General features: G+C 40.6%; 1 protein-coding gene and 1 long non-coding RNA gene across 4 annotated transcripts in view; one reads left to right on the plus strand and one right to left on the minus strand.

Annotated features, from left to right (window-relative positions):
- Positions 1–19,116, plus strand: part of LOC126050590 (uncharacterized) — a 31,994-nt gene extending 12,878 nt beyond the window's left edge. The window contains exons 2-4 of one of the 3 annotated variants that reach the window (XR_007509601.1): positions 5,596–5,802; positions 5,905–6,066; positions 10,077–12,255. This is a non-coding gene — a long non-coding RNA (uncharacterized LOC126050590). Of the gene's footprint in view, positions 1–5,595; positions 6,067–10,076; positions 12,256–17,915 lie in introns of those variants that run through there. The other 2 variants (XR_007509599.1, XR_007509598.1) reach the window with 2 other exon arrangements.
- Positions 42–20,668, minus strand: part of CPA6 (carboxypeptidase A6) — a 45,974-nt gene continuing 25,347 nt past the window's right edge. Inside the window, exons 6-10 of the mRNA XM_049828626.1 lie at positions 12,606–12,716; positions 12,267–12,357; positions 7,396–7,598; positions 2,179–2,263; positions 42–575 (exon numbers count right to left, since the gene is read on the minus strand). Coding sequence (XP_049684583.1) covers positions 388–575; positions 2,179–2,263; positions 7,396–7,598; positions 12,267–12,357; positions 12,606–12,716 — 678 coding nt within the window. The 3' untranslated portion in view covers positions 42–387. The remainder of the gene's footprint in view (positions 576–2,178; positions 2,264–7,395; positions 7,599–12,266; positions 12,358–12,605; positions 12,717–20,668) is intronic.

The raw sequence follows: 20,668 nt of genomic DNA on the forward strand, positions 1-20,668 counted from the left end.
TGAGAGACCCCACTAAGGGAAGCCTTACTGTTAGGGAAAGGAGTAAGGCCAGGGACTGTCTGGAAGTTGAGTTTTATTTCAGGCACCTGTATGAGGACCTGGACCTGCCCCACTGAAGTTGTAGTATCAAAGCTTTATTGCAAAAAGAACAGACTATTTTACACCAAACTGGTAACTAAGTCAGTATATCAACTTTATGGACTTTTGTAGAGCAGATATTAAATTATGTTTTCCATTTCCCACCATGTAAATCTGGCAGAAACAATACCATATTTCTCATTAGTGTCTATAATTTTGAAGTGGCCAAGCTTAGAATGGCAACTGAATACACTGAAAGGCATCAGCACTGGGAGTAAAGCGCTCACTTCCAGCTCCTAGAAATAGCTCTCAATGACATTTCTTCAGCAGATGAAGAGTTATATTTTTAACTGCAAGCATGGTCTCTGTGCAGGTTGGTTTGATCAGCGTCTCGGGAAGTAAAAATCCAAAATGGCCGGTGTCACGCAGCTCGAACGCAAATGCGTAGGGGATGCCATTTTTGTAGGCCCAGTCCATAGAGCTACCAGAACTCACATCTGAGAGAGGGAATTCAGAGAAAATTTAAAAAAATGTTAAATGCAGGTCACGTTGAAAGCACCAGAGGGTTCTTGTGGCATTTTGTCTCCAGGCCTCAATGAATATACTTGCAACTCCAGCTGTTGCTTGCCCTGATCCTGAACACCCTTCAGAGAAGGGCATGGTGAAAGGTGCTCAGCACAATATAAATTAGACCCTTGATTTTCACAGGAAAAAAAAAATCAATAGCTGACTTTTTTTGTGTAAAGCAAAACTAATAAAAGAGAACATTTAGAATAAAACTTCAAACTGTTCTTGTCCCCAGGTGAGTGCAGTCTAAAGCTTTGCTTCCACAAAGATCTCTCAGCTGGACTGGGGCTCTGCACGCTCCTGGGTTTAACTTGGGTTTTTTAGGCAATTCCTTTGCAGGGAGAAGGGAGAAAATTGATAAAGTAATCTACATTCTCCTTTTCAAAGTGCTTTTAAAATTTTTTTCTCTTCATTTCTGTCTTGTTTTCTCACCATTTCCTTACAGCATGAGAGCATTTGCATAGGTGGTGTCTAATATTAACAAACCTTCCCGAGGAAGTGTGCTTCTTATGCTTTCGTTATCTCCATATGCTGATTACCCAAGACACTTATATTTATATAAAGATCCATCTCTCATGTGGCCTGCTGTCTTCTGTGCGACTCTTGGCATTAACTTACACTGCTCTTCCTTTGACATAGTGAGTGACTGCACTGTAATGAGCACAAGATGACGACTGTGCTGTGAGATGGAGGCCCACAATAAAGTGGAGCTCTAGCCAAAACAGAGCAACAGCAGAGGAGATGCAGGAGGTTACTTGTGAAAATTCTTGCTATTAAGTTAAGCTTCTCACTTTTTCAATGTCTGTTATCATTACCAAGAGCATTCAGGCCTCATAGTTTCAGTAAAAAAAAAGTGTCTCATTGAAAACTATTGAACTTCTTTTTCTTATACCTGTCTACGTGGAGAGCTTGCCTGACAAATGTTGTTCCCTATTTAAAAGGCATATTTTAAAGATATTTTGTTATAGGGAAAAATGCATTTGAAATTTCTCTCTGAAAAATGGAAGATGTCCAAATAAAGATACTGTTGCTATCATTTATCATCATCTAGACACAGAGACATTTGAAACCTAGCTTTTAAAGACATCACCCTAAATTTTAGGTGATGTCCACAATTGCAAAGAAGGAGATGCAAACTAATGGTGAAAAACGAAACGTAGTTTGAATTATTTCCTCCCAAATATTTTATAACTTACTAGTGCATTTAAAGTGCCTGATAAAGATATGCTTTTTAAGATCTTGGTTTATCTTTCTTTTTTTTTTTTAAATCTGTTTTTATAAGTTCTGAACATGTTATTTGCTGGCTTTTGCCTCTCAAATGCATTGCATTTTAATCTCTTTTATTGCATTGAGTTAATCTTACTTCAATCAACTGACTGAATCAGTCACAATACTTCATCTTCCGCCTTCCTCGCCATCCACACCTGGAACAAAGTTCACTTTAAACACTGTTTGCTTTCTTTGTTATAATAAGGGTAATTTCCTCACTATAGGTAGGTCAAAGTCACAAACCTGTGCCAGAGGAAAACTTACACAAAGTGCTAGATGCAGGACCATATCTGTATCTTATACCATAGGCTGACTGAAGAGCGTTAACAGCATTATAGGCTGCTGATTCCTGTGGGGGGAAGAAAAACAAATATCTAAATTAGACTTTGAATTAAATACTGTAATGTGATTGGAACCTGAGCTATGGATCATTGACTTCCAGCGTAATACTGTGTTCCATGAGTCCGTGGCAGCTAATTTAAATTTATTTTAAAGGACAAATGCATTATTTATTTTTATTGACAGCAATTCCCTAATTCCCTGAAAAACTTGGCTTGGTATTTTCATGGCATAAAGAAGCTCACTGCACTGTGATCAGCCATTAAGTATTTGTAATTATAGGTATATATACCAATTTAGTGACACAACAAATTTAGGCAACATGTGAGACCATGAGATGAGATAATATCTTTTTTATGCAGTTTAAAAGCCATGCATGCATTTTCTGCCAGTACCTGTGGATGCATTTCCCAGTCCACTAAACCTCATCTCTGCTGGGCTTGTGAAGGAGAAATGATCTCTTGGTGACACTCCATAGTGGTTCAGTGAGCAGAGTGGGAAGAAGGAAGGAGGCAAATTTCACTCCTGAATCTCTGACGGACAGGTGAATGTTCACTGCTGGTCTAACTTTCTCCAGGGCCAGATGATATAGGCTTGGAGAACTCTTTCCACTATTGCAGAAATGTGATTTCAGTACTGTATGGGGAAAATCAGCACCTACATTTCAACACCCATATGGATGCAGTCTGTTTAGGAGGTTCATGGCATCCTGTGAAACTGGGTGCAGAAGGCCTGGCCCATGGCAAGTTCTGAGGGTCACACGTGGATAGTGCATCTGAACACAGAGACGGGATGCACGTATTCAAAAGAGAAAGGAATATTATAATCCCACAGAAAAGGATCCTGGAGAATGTACAGTGAAGGCCGGGAATATCTAGGAAAACACAGAGCCATCTCCCTGTAGAGAGCAGGAAATGAACATCTTTGGAGCTAGAAACTGCTGGACTGTGAACCACTGGGTAAAGCTGCTATGGTTGTTTTATTTCTATGAACTGAAGAGATGTAGGTTTCAGTTTATGCAAGTCTTCATGAACTTAGTCCATACCTTGTTATTCATGAGGCACTAGATGAATGCACTGGGGAGGGATTACTCTATACTTGCCTTTCCCTTCATACATTTTCCCTAACCTTCCACTTTTTTGCCATTGTCAGGAATTGGGATTCTGGCTTAAGCCTTGGTCTGACCTGTGCAGGCATTCCTGCTGAGGGTCTTTGTCTGCCCAAGTAGAGAAGCCAGAGAAAATTGCTTTAAAACGTCATTCCAGAAAAAAAAAAAAAAAAAGTTTATTTTCACTTAGTGGCCAGCAAGTAGGGCTTTGGAGAGTTTATTTTATGCTGAGAACTGCTCCTAGCAATGAAAGAGCACTTTTTTATGCCATTATAAAAATCTATTAGGCAGAACTAGATTTTTTGTCTGTTTCTCAGCACAGGGATGACAGTGCTGGAGACTGACATTTTCAGCTTGCCCCTTCTCTTCCTCTTGCCACTTCCATGAGAGGGTGCATGGAGGCAGGGACTGCTGAAGTCAATGCTGCAGGGAACTTCTGCTGGCTTGGGACGTGGTCGCCAGCCAGTGTGAGGGGTAACCTCTGACTCACCCTAACACCAAAGATGAGGAGGTGGGAGGAGGTCCGAGGAAGGGGGAAGGGCTGTCACTTGGGACTCTTCCTCCTCTTACAGATGCCTCAACTTCTGTGAGTCATGACACACAAGACCCATGATGGGGTCAGAGTTGTTGGACACCGTGAGGGTGGCGGGGTGGCAACGGAAGGCCATGGCGGTGGCAGTGGGGCCTTGCAGGGCTCCAGGGAGTGGGAAGCTCCAGCTGCAGCCTGGGGCTGTTGTCCGGTGCCTGCACTGAAGCCCCAAGTACCAGGCTCAGTTGCTCGACAGAAATTTGGCGAGCAGCCGTGCCTACCGTCGCAGGGCTGTGGTGCGGAGCTGGGACAGCCTGACAACAGGCCTGACGCCAAGGGAGTGAGAAGCAGGGCTCAGCTGAGGGAGCTGAGATGGGTGGAGAGCAATGTCCTGGTAAACGTGTGATGGAAAGGAGAACAGCCACAGAGGAGATGACTCCCTGTGCATGACTTGCGCGTTGTACAGCAATGAGACAACAGAAGCAAGCCCTGTTGAAATTCTTCTGAAGAAATAGTTTGGCAATGCCTGTTTAAAACCAGCACAACAGTACTGGGTTCTGTGCAGAGGCAGCAACCTTTTGGAGGCCAGAGCTGGAGTGACCCAAGTCCACATCCACCACGTAGGCAGGCGTTCCTGGGCGCTGTGAACGCGATGCTCTTAGCCTTGAGGCGTGCTGCTTTCTTTCACTGTTGGAGTTATGTGCCCAAAGAAGGAGACAGTTCTCAACAGCATCATACTGCACAGGTTGGATCCTGAATAAATCCAGGCAACCAGTCTTTGAACACACTCAAGGAGAAAGCTTCACATAAAATTACCAGATTTTTACAAAGACATGCACAAACTCAGTCATGCCATATAAACTCACTACAAACACTAAGGCAAATGACTGTATAGGAAGAAAGGGGATGAAAAGTAGGTGGAATTTAAAGTCTGGAGATGGATGAATGTTTCTGCTCTTTTTTTTCAATCTAAAAGCGCACTTTCATTTTAAGTATCTTAAAAGAACAGGTTTCAGGAGGCTGTTAATAAGAGAGTTGTGCCTAAATTAGAACAGAATATGCATGTTGTGATCAGTACACAAATCCAGTTTCAAAGCAACTCTGAATAACTGAACACTAATCAAAGTGGTAACTGACAGCTCACTAGAATGATACGACCCAGACAGAAACATCCTTTCTTGTGCTCAGGATTAATTGTGGACCCCTGTTAGCACCAAATGTTATTTATCTACTAGGTGTGTGGAGTCCTACAGTTGTCCACGGTACACAGTTCGTGGAGACCAACAAAGCTTGTTCCATCAGCAGCAGGAAGCAGAGATCTGCCACTTTCCAGCTCACTGTAATTTCCGAAAGAACTGCAGAATCTGAAACCTCAGCCTCAGTCACCATTTTCAACACTTCAAATATTAAAGACTATTCATTTAGGAGGCACCAGGTGATGGAGCCTTTGGCTGTAGGCAAATATTAAAACACACAAATAAATAAGCAACAGTATTCCATTCATTTTATCTGTGATCCCCATAATGAGTTTTCTAAATAACAGGAAATTACTTCAGTTTCTTATGCTAACCTCCCTGTTCTTTTTGACCCACTGCAATAAAAAGAAGTATAGAGTCCAAATACTAGCAAAATATTTAGAACTGGGATTTGGCTTCCATTTGTCCAGGGCTGTTGTCTAAAACAGTGTCTGTCTTTGTCCCTTTAGGTCTGTGCTCTACTCCCTCTGATGAAAAGCCTGATGCAAGGTCTCACAAACCTGGGAAACAACTACTACACATCAAAAACTGGTTTCCTTTGGTCTAAAAGCTGTGGATGGAAAGACAGAGTGTGTGTGCTGAGGGGCAGTTACTCCCCGTCTCAGAACAGAAATCGCCCTTGAGCAGCAAGAACAACATGTACTGAAGATTCACTGGTAAGTGTGAAAACTCTCAAGTTAGAGACTCCTTTTCCTTACATTGAATTTCCTGACACAGCGTCTGCTATTGCCTTACGTTATTCTGGGTATTTTCATCAGATACCCAGTAATCATCTGCTTGCAGAGGAGATGCTGATTCTTCCTAACATCACGTCTTTACCTTCTGCTGTGTTGTCTGTTCTTCAAAAAATATTCTTGCACCTGCTGGCCTTCAAAGGAATGAGATCCTGTTGGTTTTAAATTCCCAGTCTTTGTTTTTTGGTAAGTAATAGCCACCAATTCACTTGGGGAGCTTCTTTCTCTTTGCTGCTTCCCAAAAGAGGGTGGAGAAGGTAGAATAAAAAGAAGATTCATGGATTTATTCACAGTCAGTGCAGGGCTGGGTGGTCAGTCCCTACAAGACTCATGTTTTCAGCTCCTCTGGCTGCTTAGTTAGCTTCTAATTTGCTCTGTTTCCCAGGAATGACATCAGACAGGAGAATTTTTAGTAGCTGCTGAATTAAGTGTCTTAACAGAAATAAACCCACAAAGAGAGTTTAGTTTGTGGAGTGCTGGCTGCTCAGCCTCCTGGGAGGGCAGCTTGTGAAACTTCGGCAAAGCTCCAGGGACTGACAACATCATTTATTCTGCACAGCATAAATCTAAGGTGCAGTTAAGCTCCTTTGAAGTGAACTAGCTTAAACTGGTAAGTTAAAAGTCACTGCAAATTTCAAGGCCAAAATGGGAGATATATGGACAATGTAAGTTTCCTGGGGACTAAGGGCAAAAGAAACAGGCTTGCCACTGGTTGGTATAATATGTGTCTGTGAACAGGAGCAAAGTAAAGCTTAGCCATGTTTCCCTAAGAGAATAAACCATAGGGAGGGTTTTATGTACAGGAGACTGGCTAAAAACAGACCTCAGACTGTGAGCAGAGGGGATAGTTCTTCTGCATTTGGATGAACAGGGAATACGTGAAATGTACATATCTGTAAATTGATAGGCTTGCATCAAAAAAAGTCATCTTATTAATTTATTCTTCTAATAGACAAAAGCCACTGATGTTAATTAACTGCTTGTATTAAAGTATTAAGAACACTATGTCTGAGCAGGATGATACATAAAGCAATCGAAGCTTTACTTTTGGTGAAATCTACAAGATTTCTCCTCTAATTGATAAAGATAAACCATTTCAATTTTATTTTGTTCATAACATTGAGGATGATCTTCTTTGTGCTCCTAGTGTTTAAGTTCTGAGCATGAAGGGGACAGAATTTCAGCTAGATGCCCAAGGACTTAACTACATAATTCCCATTACAGTTAATTAAATAAAATGATAATAACTATAATTAGAACCCAGGGATTTATCCTATAAAGTAATTTAAAGGGACTGATGGATGGAAGGCACTATACCATTTTAATCAAACTGCCACTGACTCACTTTGAGTGAAGGTTATATAACCAGAAATGCGATTCCAAGCAGATCCAGAATAAATACCACTCAATATTAAATATGTGCAAAGTATTGAAGAAACAAGTCTTCTCTCAAAACAAAATGTACCAAAAAATATTATGTAGGGAAGAAGTTTTCCCAAATTTTAATGTACTTACCACACAGCTGAAGTTTGGAATAGTTGCATATTTGTAAGAGTAAGGGTACAGCAGCATCTGTGCATATGCATGGAAGGACAAATAGGCTTTTATTTGTTTCCGATGTTTGCGGAGAAAATGAGCAACTGCCTTTACTTCAGGCTCAGACTCAGGAAAGGGACCACAGTAGGTGTCATCGCAGGGGTGAAATGAAGCACCTTCATCTAGAGATTGAAAGAGAAAGTCGATGGTGAACGAGCACAGAGAATTTCCAAGGGTCAACTTCTGGCTCAGCCTGCGTGGGCCTGTGTGCAAAAGTGTGAAAAGCAATAAACAAATTGCTTTCTTGTGACTGATGGGCATAAGCCAGTGGGACCTCAGTACAGCAATCTGCTTGTTCATCTAGTAGACTCACCAAGCTGCCAATTGGCCAACTACATGCAGTTCTCCCCAGAGGACATATTTTTAACCCAACAGAAAAAGAAGAGCCTGACTTTACTGTATTTTCTTCCCTGGCTTTCCATACGAGTTGCACATTTTATGATAACATTCCAGTATTAAAACGATTGAAGGGTCTCAACTGGTCAATTTGAAATCAGAGAGCTATACCTCTTTCACTCGTCACCGCCAAGACAAATCTAGCCTTTAAGAGCAGTTTAACATACTTGCTACTACAGAGGTGGTTACAATGGTAGGTAGATAACCTCACCAGGCATTACTGGTTTAGTGGGCATGGTGGTGTTGGGTTACAGTAGGACTCGATGATCTTAAAGGTCTTTTCCAACCTAAATGATTCTATGATTATCTTAAGAGTCTGGTTTAAAACATGAGAATAGTTCCTGACTACTGCCTATTTTTACTCTTGCAAACCTTCCAGGAAAAAAATGACAAGCCACATGGGATGATTGCTCAATTAACTAAAGTACAAATCATCTCAGTTTGCACAGGGCTTAATTTTTCTTCAAGTTTGGGGCAGGGGTTCAGTTGCGAGGATATCTTTCATCATGTCAACCTGCTCAGGTGGCAGTAAGCTGCTGAAGTGTAGCCTGCTTGTAACATCCCATGAGGTACTGAAAGATGAAACTCAGAAAAGATGTGGCAGTGGCTCCTTTATCATCTAGCAATTTTGGATCTCATCAAGCCACCATCTCATTTACAGCTTAAGGCCTGGGCCTAAAAGAACAATATTTATGCAAATCCACTCTGCTCTTTTATCCACTGGGATTTCAAAATGCCACATGTTTTACGCTGACCCACAGAATAATAATAGTTTTGTTGTGACATTCCCTGGTGTCATTGGGGACTTACAGAAGCAGTGTTTCATTAGCTTTCCTTTGTATAGTAAGTACTGCCATCTTCAAATAATAAGAAAAGAGCAGTGTGTGAGAAGGCATAATATTATGAACTAAACCAGGGTTATGCAATCAACCTAATGTGAAAAAAATTTAAAAGTGGAAGAATTTCATGCTGCAGCTTCATTTGTAATATGAAAATTGAGGCTACCATTCAATGGCCACAGGTGGGGATTTCAAAAGGTATTAGTGCTTAGATTGCAGTGGATATGGAAAGGTTACATAGAGGGCAGATGGTCTCCTCCCTGCAGAACAGATGGCCACCAAGTCATCCAAATCCCAAGAGCACTCTGCCTTGATGTCTTGTCAGATAATATAGCTAAAGGAGAGCTATTTAACAGAGCCTCTGGCGCCTTTGCTTTTTTTTATGGATACTTCATCTCCTGTAGCAGTGTAGTATACTGAATCATGAAAACGGACATGACAGTTAATGAATGGCAGAATCCTACAAGCTAATGAATGGTAACATAATTCAATGGTAAAATATGACTCAGTTTAGTGACTTTCAGTGAAGGAAAAAACTCTCTAAACTGTCCAGCCTTCTATCGTGAGCCGTTTGCAATCCCAGCTGTAGTTAATGCCTTTCCTTAAGTGAAGCTGGCTGGTAGTAAAAAGAGAGGGTTTGGTGGCCTTGGGTAATGTAAGGATAGCCTCAATTTTCCTACTGGAAGTTCTTTTGAAGTAACACAAGAAAGAAAAAAATGATACAGTACGTATCAACTCCTGTGAAATTTCTGAGTTACGGTCATGAGAAGAAAACACAATTGCATAAAATGTTACCATGCTGCCTTATTTTTGTACCTGATAGCATACCAGGAGAGGACAAATATCCTCCAACATCTACCATGAGATCAAATGTACAACAGAAATGTGTGCAGAGACTGATAAAACCAATGCTTTGGTATGGAAGAAAGACTGGGAGGATGGATGAGCTGAAGCATGACTCTCAAAATTCCTTGCAGCCACTTCTTCTGCCAGTATGGGGTACTGTCCTCAGTGAGCAATGGGGTGCACTGGAAAATGGGATGCACTGGAAATTTTAACTCCCACTGCTGCTCTCTTGGGGGCTTTGGATGCAACCCCTTTAACTGGATTTGCCCTATGACATAATTTAGTTCTAAGTAAGTACCTCATTATTGGCTTTAAAATTGCTATTTATTTAATGAACATTAAACCATTGTGCTAGTTATTGCACATATGTATATACCGCAAGGAGCATTTCTACTTAGAGATCTTGCTGTCAGTATTCGCCTGGGTCTGTGTGCAATTTCTGTGCACTATTTTGGGTACAGGGTGCTGCAGAGTAAAATCTACCACAACCAGTGATATGGCCCTTTTCTTGGTCCCTAGAGAATACAGAAGCAACATCATAAAGCTTACATCAAAGTCCTACACCAGAAGGGAAGAGGAAAGCAGAAGGGATGCTGTGTTATCTTTACCAAATAGCTCACTGCAGCTAGCATTCAGTGGCTTTGCTGGGGCTGGATTCTGCCACAACTCACCTGCCTGGAAGCCCCACAGTGAAGTTCAAGCCTGTCTGCAAACTGCAAGTGCAATGGAACTGAATTAAAAGGTTTTTAAAAGCATATGCAGTATTAAATGTTAAACACCCCATGATTATCAAGCCTCAAAGTGTGATATGATCCAGATTCTTCTCTGCCTCATTTAGTGTCAGATTAATGAGAACATAGGGTGCTGGGTGAGGATCTTCTGAGCACCAGTCAGCCCAGTTCATGAAAGAGGTCTTTATTCTCTTGCAAAATAGAGAATCAGACAGAGTTTGGGGTCCTGTGAGGGAAGCAGAGCATGTGCTTGGTGGGATGATGAGCAACTTTGAAGGAATTTTTATTTTTTAAACTCGGGGTGGGGACCTGTCTTTCACGTTCAGTGGAGGGCAGAAATGCAACAAGTAGTGGACTACAACACGCAATGCGTATGTGTCATGTTATAGTTTCACTCAGCCCAGAAAAAATGGGTTTTTTACTGAAAACTAAGCAAATATTTTCAGGACTGAGTAAAAAGTATGCTTTAACACAGTGGCTAGGGAGCAGGAAGAGGGAGAGGCAGAGTGATTTGAACCCAAGAAAGATCAATTAGGCACAGAAAGAAAATGCACTGTGTGAGTATTAATGTTGCACTTATAGGTACCTATAATATGGCTCTGAAGACTTTGTCAGAAAACAGTTCATTCCAACTATGCCGGTGGCTATCTATCTTCTGAACAGTAAATGTATGTCCCGCAAATACCTGCAGTTGTGACTTACGCACTTAAGTAAAAGATGGTAACTGTGATGCAGGACTTTTTGGTTCATTTTTACATTATTTTTGCAGCATAAAATTGCCTTAAAGGTCGTGATAGCAGCCATGGGACTGTCTTCTGTAGTGGAGGGATTCTCAGCTAACACAGGCTTTCTGTAACTGCCTCTGTTTCAGCTCCCTTCTTACTGCAAGTAGAGTCGAAAAAAATTGGAAGCGTATTTCACAGGTCCATACTGTATTGAATGCATGCTTCTGTTCACTCTCACCTCATTTGTAATCTCCCCAGGCAGATTATTTGCACTCACTTTTATCCTCACAGTTCTCAAAAATCTACTTAAAGAATCCAGTCGCTGCAAGACAGACTGTACAGTGCTTGAAACATCTAGAGAGTTCCAGTGGAAGAGGGACAGGCTGAAGGGAGGGCCGTTGCACTAGCACTATGCAAACACAGTTTCTGTCTTTACAAGTTTATAATGTAAATAAGGAATGCTGGAGGAGAAAACAGCTGTACACAGAGGTGAAGGAAGTTGCTCAAGACGGGAAGGCAGGCCAGCAGAAGAACCAGTTATATATTGCTGTATTTCACAACAGAGTGCTATTATTTTCTGCTGCACCAGAACTTGTACGGATGCTTACTCCTGTATGACTTACTGTAAGATTTAATATAATACCATTTCTCCTTCAGTGGACCCATTCCAAATCTTCTGCTAGTATTTCATTACTGCTGCATTCTCTATGCAAAACTGAGGTAAATTTTTATGGAAGTATTTACTGAAGTGCTGGGAGTTTAAAACTGGATCTCCATGCATTTAGAAGCACCTTCTTTCTTTATTAAATCACTAATAATAATAGCCTTAAAATATTCTCAGACATTCTCTGTGAGGCCAACAAAGCAAGTCTGACATTTTCTAAGCTAAAGCCATTTCAGAGAATTGATGAATTAAATAAAATGAAGTTTGAAATATTTCCTAAAGCTGTAGTCAGGTAAATTATGAAATGTGATGGGCCAGGCTTAATGCTGTGCTTCAAACTATTTACATGATTGCAGAAATACAGAATAGCTGTATACGTGTTTTTTTACTTTTGCCACACTCACCATGACTTTTTACTTGTGATGAGATGTGTTTTTCCAAAGTTCAGGACTTCTGTTTTTTTAGAAACTATAAGAAAGATTTGAGCCTTGGCTTGTGGCTTTATGGGAAAGTAGCTTCAACTTTAACCATGGAAAAGAGAACACTTCACAATGGATGTGACCTAACCTACTTAGTCTGTTGGACTTACCACACCATTTCACTTTCCAGTTGCGATTAGCATCAACACCGTGACAGGGAAACCTTGTGTTCTTTGATCTTGTTTTTCTCCAAAATCGATCCTAACATAAGTTATAAAATAGAAACAGCAGTATTACTACATTTTGGCAAAAATCTATTTGTACACATAACAAACCAACCCTGGTAAACATATTCAGTATTATTTTTTAACTGCAGTAATTAACTTCCGTTTTGCATGCCACAAAGTGATGGACCAGATTATACATAAATTCATGTTTGAATGATGTAACAACCATTTGATCTTTCCTGTCTGAACAGTTTTTTGAGTAATACTACTGATACTACTTACATTTGTCCAGCTAAAATGATATCCATCCACATTAAATACAGGCATGATATAGAAATACAGCTGAGTTAGCATCTTTCTCATGGCGGGATCAGTCTGGTATGTCTGAAGAGCCTAAAGCAGAAAAGCCAAAGAAAGTAGATTCCATAATAAAAATAATTTCCTGATTAAGTATTGTGATAGGCTAAGACAGTCACTTGGCCTCTGGCAGGACAGAGACCTGATCTCACGGCACCACTGACATCCTTAGAACTGTACTTGAAAGGCTGACATCTTCCTGCAAATGTGATTAAAGGCAGCATGTGAACATGTGAAAAAGGTGTTTAAAAGACCTTATTCTCTCTGCTTCTTTGTTACTTTCAAAAGCCAAGAAAATACAACTCATATTACAGAGAAGCAAATGCATACAAAGTGTTTAGTGATGTAAGAGCTGAAGGTCAGTGGAATTGATTCTTAGTTGAGGAAACGAGTTTAGCTCCTGTAAGACAACGGATTGCTGTTGTTTCCACCACCTGGTGAAATCATGCCCCATTATTTGGTGGGGTCAGAGTATTTAAGGCTCACATTACATAAGCTTTTGTTGTATTCAAAGTAACTTACTATATGCACAATCATCAATACAGGCAGCTTATTCCTTTATAATTTAGAAAACCCACTACTTCTGGAGAACCTTAAGTATAAAGGTTAGTAGAGGAAGTCTAAGTAGGGAAAGCATTTTTTTTCCCATTCTACATCTTAGAAAAACACAGCAAACCAAAGGCTCCTCAGCAGTTCTGTTTGCTAGTACCAGAGATGCTCCTTTACTGGTTTCAGGACGCTTGGGCTCTACATGTTGTAGCAAAAACTGTCCTTGTCATAGCTGGGCATCAAACTTGCATCCTTCAAAGTTTAAGTCTTGATTCTGTAAGGTGAGGAATCAAGTGCTTCACCTGGCAGGTGGAAAGCATTTCACGCTAACAGTGGGTGCACAGGGATGCCTGAGGCTGGCTCCTCTCCTCCTGGTGCTGTGATTACAGCCTTCTGCTCTGCAGTATCTCTGGCCCTTCAGATCCAAGAAGTAACATGTTTGGGGGCACAAAGGGAAATGTTTGCTCTGAAATAAACTAAGCTAAAAGCTTTTCAATTGACAAATGCCAGGGAACAGTGTGAAGTAAAAGAATTCAATACTGTTGGGATCCTAACTGTGCAGCCCTTTGCATTATTGAAGCTGCCACAGGAGCTGACAGATGCTTTTTGTGGAACACCTGTAAGAAATACCCATACAGTTGGACATGCCTGGGGCTGAAATTTACTCATGGAGGAGTCTGAACATTTTTGTCTTTACTGAGGGTCTAGTGAGACTTCTAAATACTTTTTCTAAGCTGTTCATTAACTACCTCTCTGTCGTGCAGTGCTTTCTCCTCACCCAGCCTTAGCAGTGCTCTGCACGTGCAGGTCCTTCAGCCTCACTTGCAGATCCAAAGCAGCGTGTCATCCCTGTGCAAAGCCACCAAGTCACCCAGTGGTGCTCCACACCGAGCTCCTCTTCTGTTTCAGCCAGGCAAGAGAAGGGGAAGGTGAGCAATAGAGGGCAAAGGGGCTACAGCACAGAATGACATGAAACTTAGGCAGCAGATGGGACAGCATGGTGTGGAGCGCTGCAGGGTGGGATGAGATGCTGAAAGAATGTAGAGTTATCACAGGGGAGAAGAGGACGACAGCGGGCTTTTGAGGGGAAGCTTGGTGGAGCCATGGGCTGCCTGGGAAAAAGTCCCTGGCCTATGCAGAGGTCACAGGTCCCCTGGCCCATGTGCCAGAAATTCCCCAAAGATTCTTAGCTGGAATGGTATTGTATTTAAATTCAATTTACTTGTATTAAGAAGCCACATCAAGGCTACAAATACATTTGGATAAAAATACTGGTATTCAGGGAACTGCAGCTATAGTAAAAAGTAGTTTTGTCAAAACAGAAAGCAATGGTTACTTAAAAATAATGACTGTGAAAACAAGGGCTCTGTTTCATTGATGTTCCACATGCAGAAAACACATACTGAAGTAACTTGGGCTACTCTGTGCATTAAGCTAGCCTTGAACTTAAATCTTCAAAGGATTAAAAGCCTATATGGTAAGTATGGATGTTAAATCTGTAAGACTGTTCTTACAGTGGAAACAGAACCAAGTTGTGCTCCAAAATGTGAGTCAAGGAAAATGAACATTTTTATCATGCATATTTCAGGGAGAAGTAATTTGGCTGGGGAGGAAATAAGGCACCACACACCACTTCCTTGACTTTTTAATGCTTTTCTCTTTTTAGACAATAATAACAAATAAAGCTCAGGTTGTGTTTCCATGGTGGGTATTTACATATCAGTAATAATGAGACTGGCATATTTGCTTGTATATGTATTTATGTATGCCATTCTTTTGCTGTCAGTTTCATCTGTAATTATGCATTTTGTTACACTGTAGTGTAACTACTGTCTTTTAAACTGCAATACTTAAGAATAAACTCTTTAAAACACTTTTAAAATCATCTCCTTAAAATAACTACAGATAATGAATTAATTTAAGGTAATACACTCCCTAAAAATTGCATGGATGAGCTTTGCAAATTTTTCAGAACCTTTCCAAATTTGCAAATAGTGACATAATGAAAATATTTTAATAAAGACTTTTTAATGTTCAATATGTTTTAAATCCTGTGAAGAATACATTTTTCTTGCTAGGTAAAAGCAACACCAATTAATAACCGTACCAAAACATAAACTTCAAAATGCCGAGCACCCTTACGTTTTTTAAAGCTTCTCCGTGTTATTTTAATGCCTGCTGTCAGTGACAAAATACTAGGAGAGACTTTAGAAAGCATTATAGTCCACCGTAATACTCTTCAAAATTTTAAGTCTTAAAGTTGATTTAGAGCCAATTATGTCAATCATTCAATTCTGTTCTTTAAAGCATATATGCTTTATCTTAACAATTTGGTTACCCTTTTAGAGTAGCATTTCGTTAAAAATGTAATGGACCTGGTGCAGCTTTCTTCTTCATGGCAAGTAAGAGTGTAGATGGTGTAACCTGGTGTAAGTGAGATGATATTCACTCATTCTCCTGAAAATATTTTGTCCTTCATACTATTTTTATCTGGCAATTTTATTTGATACATGTAATCAGGCAACACAGGCTGTATAATCTTACCTCCCTTAACAGGGAGGCCTTTGGCAATGTACTTCACAGTTACTAAGGTGTATCCTTGCTGGAGCAAAGCCCAAAATTTGCCTTTTGTGACATGACTCAAATCCTCTGAAAAACAACCATGCAAACCACCCCCTCCCGCCCCCGACAGAGTAGAAATATTTTCTCTTCACTATGACACAAGCAAGATGAATATAAACCATTAGTGAATTAACTGCATTGTAGTTTGCACAGAGCGCTCAGAATACAAAGTAACGTGACTTTACATGGCTTGATTCTGCTTCCCCATCATGCAATCAATAGCAGCTTTGCTGCCGAATGCACAGAGAGCCAGACTGGCCCAATAAATGCTGAATAGTGTTATTAGTGAATGAACAGATGATACAGGAACCCTGCCAACACCATGCAAGCAATCTGCCTGGGGGATGGGGGAAAGGACCAATGATTAATAGGAGGGAGCTTGATCATCTGGATCAGCAGAGTGGTGGTTGTTGATAGAGCTATGCCAGCTTAGACTGGCTGAGGATCTGGTCCATAGGAAATTTAATTTGGGGGATGAAGTGAACAAAAGAGCTATATCGTAAACTGCCAAGGCAATAAAAGGCAAGAGTTTAAAATGGATTTAGGATGCAGTTGGGCTTTTTATAAAGTAAGGGGATTGACTGAGAAGGACAAAGCAAGGAGACAGGGTTGAGAGAAACTCTGAAATTGCAGTTGAGCTTAATAACAATTTGCTGTCCCACAATTAATTATTATTAAATTTAAGGTAACAAGCAGCTTTTGCTGTTTCTGGTTTTGAATTAAACAGTCACACTGAATTAAACAGTTGCTATTTTAGCATAGGGAATTGACTCCTTTGCTGTTCTACCAGAAATTGCAAAAAAATGCTTCCAACAAACAGGATTAACTCTTCCATGCCATTATTAAGATATCAGTTAAAACATCCTTTCTGACAGTAACACACAATGTTTTACTATTTTCTGTACTTCTTACACTTTAGCAGGGTGACACTATCTGCCATTCAGGCCTTCATTGCCGCTTTATCAGCCTGGCAAGTTAGTAGTTAGCTCTGTCTCTGTACTTGGAAGCAGTACCTCTTTTTACCTTCATTTTCCCTTTTACTGCTAGTGTCCTGCTTTGGGACTCAAATCACAAGCAGAGTGGTAAGCCCATTATTAAGGCTAAGATACAAACAAAAAGGGTCAAATTTTCAAGGCTGAAGCTTGAGCTGTGTCTGATTTATTTTTTTTTTAACACCAAGCAAGATCTTCCTTCTTCTTTGGGAGCATTTCCCACAGTAGGAACCCAGCAACAACAACTGAGAAAGATGAGTGTGCTGCAACTACTCTGCAACACTCAGAAGAGAGCCCATAAAAAGAGTGTGAAAAGAAGGACCTGCAGGATCCCAAAGCCTTGCTTATGCTGCTACTTAAGGATGCAAATGGAGAAGTCGCTGAAGCAGAAAAGAGGCAGAGGGATGATGGCATGATTGACATGTTAGAGAAACAAACAGCAGTTCCAAGAAGCTTGTGCAAGGCTGGGACCACCCAAGCAAATGCAGGATCTTGTGGGGAAGAAGCTGCATAATTACTCAGTTCTTAGTGGAAATAGGAGACACAATTTCTTGGTTCCATTCTGAGAGGTACCACATAAAAACACCTCATAGGTCCCAAATAAGTTGAGGACTGTCTAGCAGAGAAAGGAAAGGCCTGAGTTATTCTAAAGCACTGTAAATACTCTGAAAGGGGCAACACAAATGTCTCTACTAGTAACTGTATGAAATTAAGGCCCACCAAGTTGGTGGAGACTCCCCCAAGATGTCTACCACAGAAAAATGTAGTTCTTGACTTTTACGACCTAGTTATGTTGGTCCAGGGTAGTACATATTGAGGGCAAACCAACAGAACTCACTTGAATACATTGTTTAATTACATTGTTGAGACACAGTTAGATAATTAAGATGCAAACTATTGCTTGCAAGTCCATTTCTGGAACAACTACATTGTCCAACACAGAATTTTTTCACAGTTCTTTCTCATGCTCAGTAGTGTTTCTGCATATCAATAGTTTCACTGAGGCCCTAATTACTCAGCATCATCATACAGGAGTGGACTGCTAAAATATAAAGAAGATTTTTTTCTCTAGGGCAAGTAATATGTTGGAAGAACAATGTGAATTATCTTCATGCCTTAAAGAAGAACATACCAACAGCTTAAAAGCCTTCACAGGGTAGAATTTGAATGTCCTAGTGATTAATACTTACATAGGAGTTTGCACTAGCAAGTGTCATTGAAGAATTCCTACTATAGGCACAACACAGCTGCAGGGTTACCTTCATTTTATCAAGACGTATGCACATTGTGAAAAATGAATAGCTGCAAGCAAAATGAAAGTAATTTTTACCTTCATAAGATCATGGGTAGGCAGAAGGATGCAGCTGGGTAGCTGAAAGTGCACAAGAGAAATAATGCAGTACTTCATTTGGAAAACTAAAAACCATTTTAACTGTTTTTTTTGCCATCATGAAGATATCACAGCAAAGGAAAGCACCTTGTCTAACTGTCTTACTGTTGAATAGAACCTGGGAAAATCCACCATGGACCAAAAGAGAAAGAAATACGGCACAGTTTAAAAATGGTTTGCCACAGCTGTTTTTAAAGCAATGCATCACATGCCTCGTCGTGGTGATTCTATGGTACTGCACTCCATGTTTTTGGCATTGGCTTGGTTTTTTTCCATTAAAAGAAAAAGCATCACAACTGAGGGCCCTGTTCGGGAAACTCTTCTTGGTAGTGTTCACTGCTACTTTATTTTCCTTTCCCTTAGAAGTGGTGCACATTAGTAATCTCTGTTTTCAGTAGCGAGGACGTGTTGGAGAGGTGCAGATCCTCAGAGTGAAGTGGGATATAAGATGGCTGCCAAAATAACTGAACTCATTCAGAACTGAACCAGCTGTGGAGTGGAGGGGGATGTTGAGTAGAAGCAGAAACTACACACACACAGGTGTCATTACTGCACAGCAACTTCAAATGGCCGGAACAGCATTTGGAGAATGAAAAAAATCACGAAGATAAAACAGATTCTGCATTTGTACCAGCAGTTCTTGCTGTTGAAAGGCTGATGAATGAAGTACTGAGTGAAGAGGCTGGAAGAGGTGATCTCTCTGATGGAGGGAAAACAAATAGTGCTTCAGGCAGAAGCCCTGACAGAGAAGAATGAGTTAGCTAAAGATAAGTAAGGCTGAGTGTTTCAAATAGATGCTGCAGGATAAAACAGATGGATTTTTCCTCCAGATAATGGATATATAGGGACCACTCAGAGAAGTTGATTGTTTTTCTGAGGTTAGGCAGCTGGGGAGACTAGAGTCCGGCAAACAATAAAAATTAAGCTCCAATGATTGCATTGCATTTAATGAAAGAGCTGCAGAGCATTTGTGGAGAGATCTGTCACCAGGTGACTGGTCCTTCAAGGTGAAAAAGGCCCAGTCTTCACAGTGGCATCATCACTGGCAGCTGTGAAGGAGGCTGCAGGGGGCCAAGGTACAGCCCTTAGAAACTTCTGGCCTTCCTAAAACAAGGGTGTACTAAAAATTGATGAACAGGAGGAAAAAACAGATAGGAAGATTTCACAGAGCAAGAAGATGCGATGGTTTGAAGAGTAACAAAAAATGTCAAGTCAAACTAACATCAGCTGAAGAGCTTTAGCTGAAGGGAACAGACCTTGGAAAGAAGAAATGTATCCAGCTAAAAGGTGAAAGGAAAAAGCTACAGGTACAGCATTTGTTTTGGCCTTGCATGCTTCTGATTTACTTTGGAATATTTCAAATGATTTCAAAAGCTCTTCAGGTCTCTCTGAGCCAGCAGTCAAAGACATGTTAGGAACAGTTGTGTATCTGTCCCCAGGAACAGGAGTGGCATAAATGTGGCATAAATATAGGGAGAGGCAATCAGGTCCTTGCTTTCTTTCCTCTATGGTTCAAAACTTCTGCTTGGAGAACTCCAAAAATGGAGCTGGAAAGCCTATCATAGGGAGTGAACTAACTACGTTGTCTCAAAGAATAACTAAATACAGGTGTAAGGAGCATCCTTTAAATTAATATGAGTCTGAAATCCTGCATTGTGGGAACATGGCATTTCAGCTGTACCTGTTCAAAAGACTTAAGTCTGTTGACAAGTGTTAGGTCAAGCATATAATCTTTAACAAACATAAGTGTGTTGCTTCACATAATTATCTTACAGACTCCCAAGATCAGACTATTTCTGAAGTGGGTGAAAAACTGGTATCTGAATTTCATAATCAGCCAGTATTTTGAGGCTCTGGTAGTTATGGATAGCAAGGGGAAATAAATTTTCTGACTCCTAAAGGATTACCGGTTTTGATGGAGTTCAGCAAGACCCAGATATCATCCATAATGTGAAGCTGTTTTCCTGACAGTGTGGACTTCAGCACTGGAATGAATGACTGAGAGCTGCTCTGACTGTTGATGCAGCATATTGCAGATGTTTTGTCCATCAGGACACAGACTATGGAATTTTGCAGAATGAGTATAAGTGCTACACCGGCTTTCAGCAGATCTTAAAGTAGGGATACTTACAGCTTTATGGCCTTCTGACCACATAGCCTGCATGGCGCAGAAGAAGAGCCAACCCTTTTTAACACCGACGCTGTCTGTGTCTCCTGCTTGGACCTGTGTCTGATTGCACTGTTGTCCTTATTCAGTTCTATATATGTGTATGTGGTGTTATTTTAGGTATCCTGTCTTTACAGCCAAGCACTTCATAAACATTCCTGAGGAAGAAGCTGAGGTCCTAAATTCCTGCAAAATTCCTAGTAAAGACTGATCTCTGGGGCCAGGTCCACAAGCCTAATAGCTGGCTAATTGGCAGTATGCATCCCAT

This window comes from Accipiter gentilis, chromosome 2, assembly GCF_929443795.1.
Source record: "Accipiter gentilis chromosome 2, bAccGen1.1, whole genome shotgun sequence".
Lineage (NCBI taxonomy): Eukaryota > Metazoa > Chordata > Aves > Accipitriformes > Accipitridae > Astur > Astur gentilis.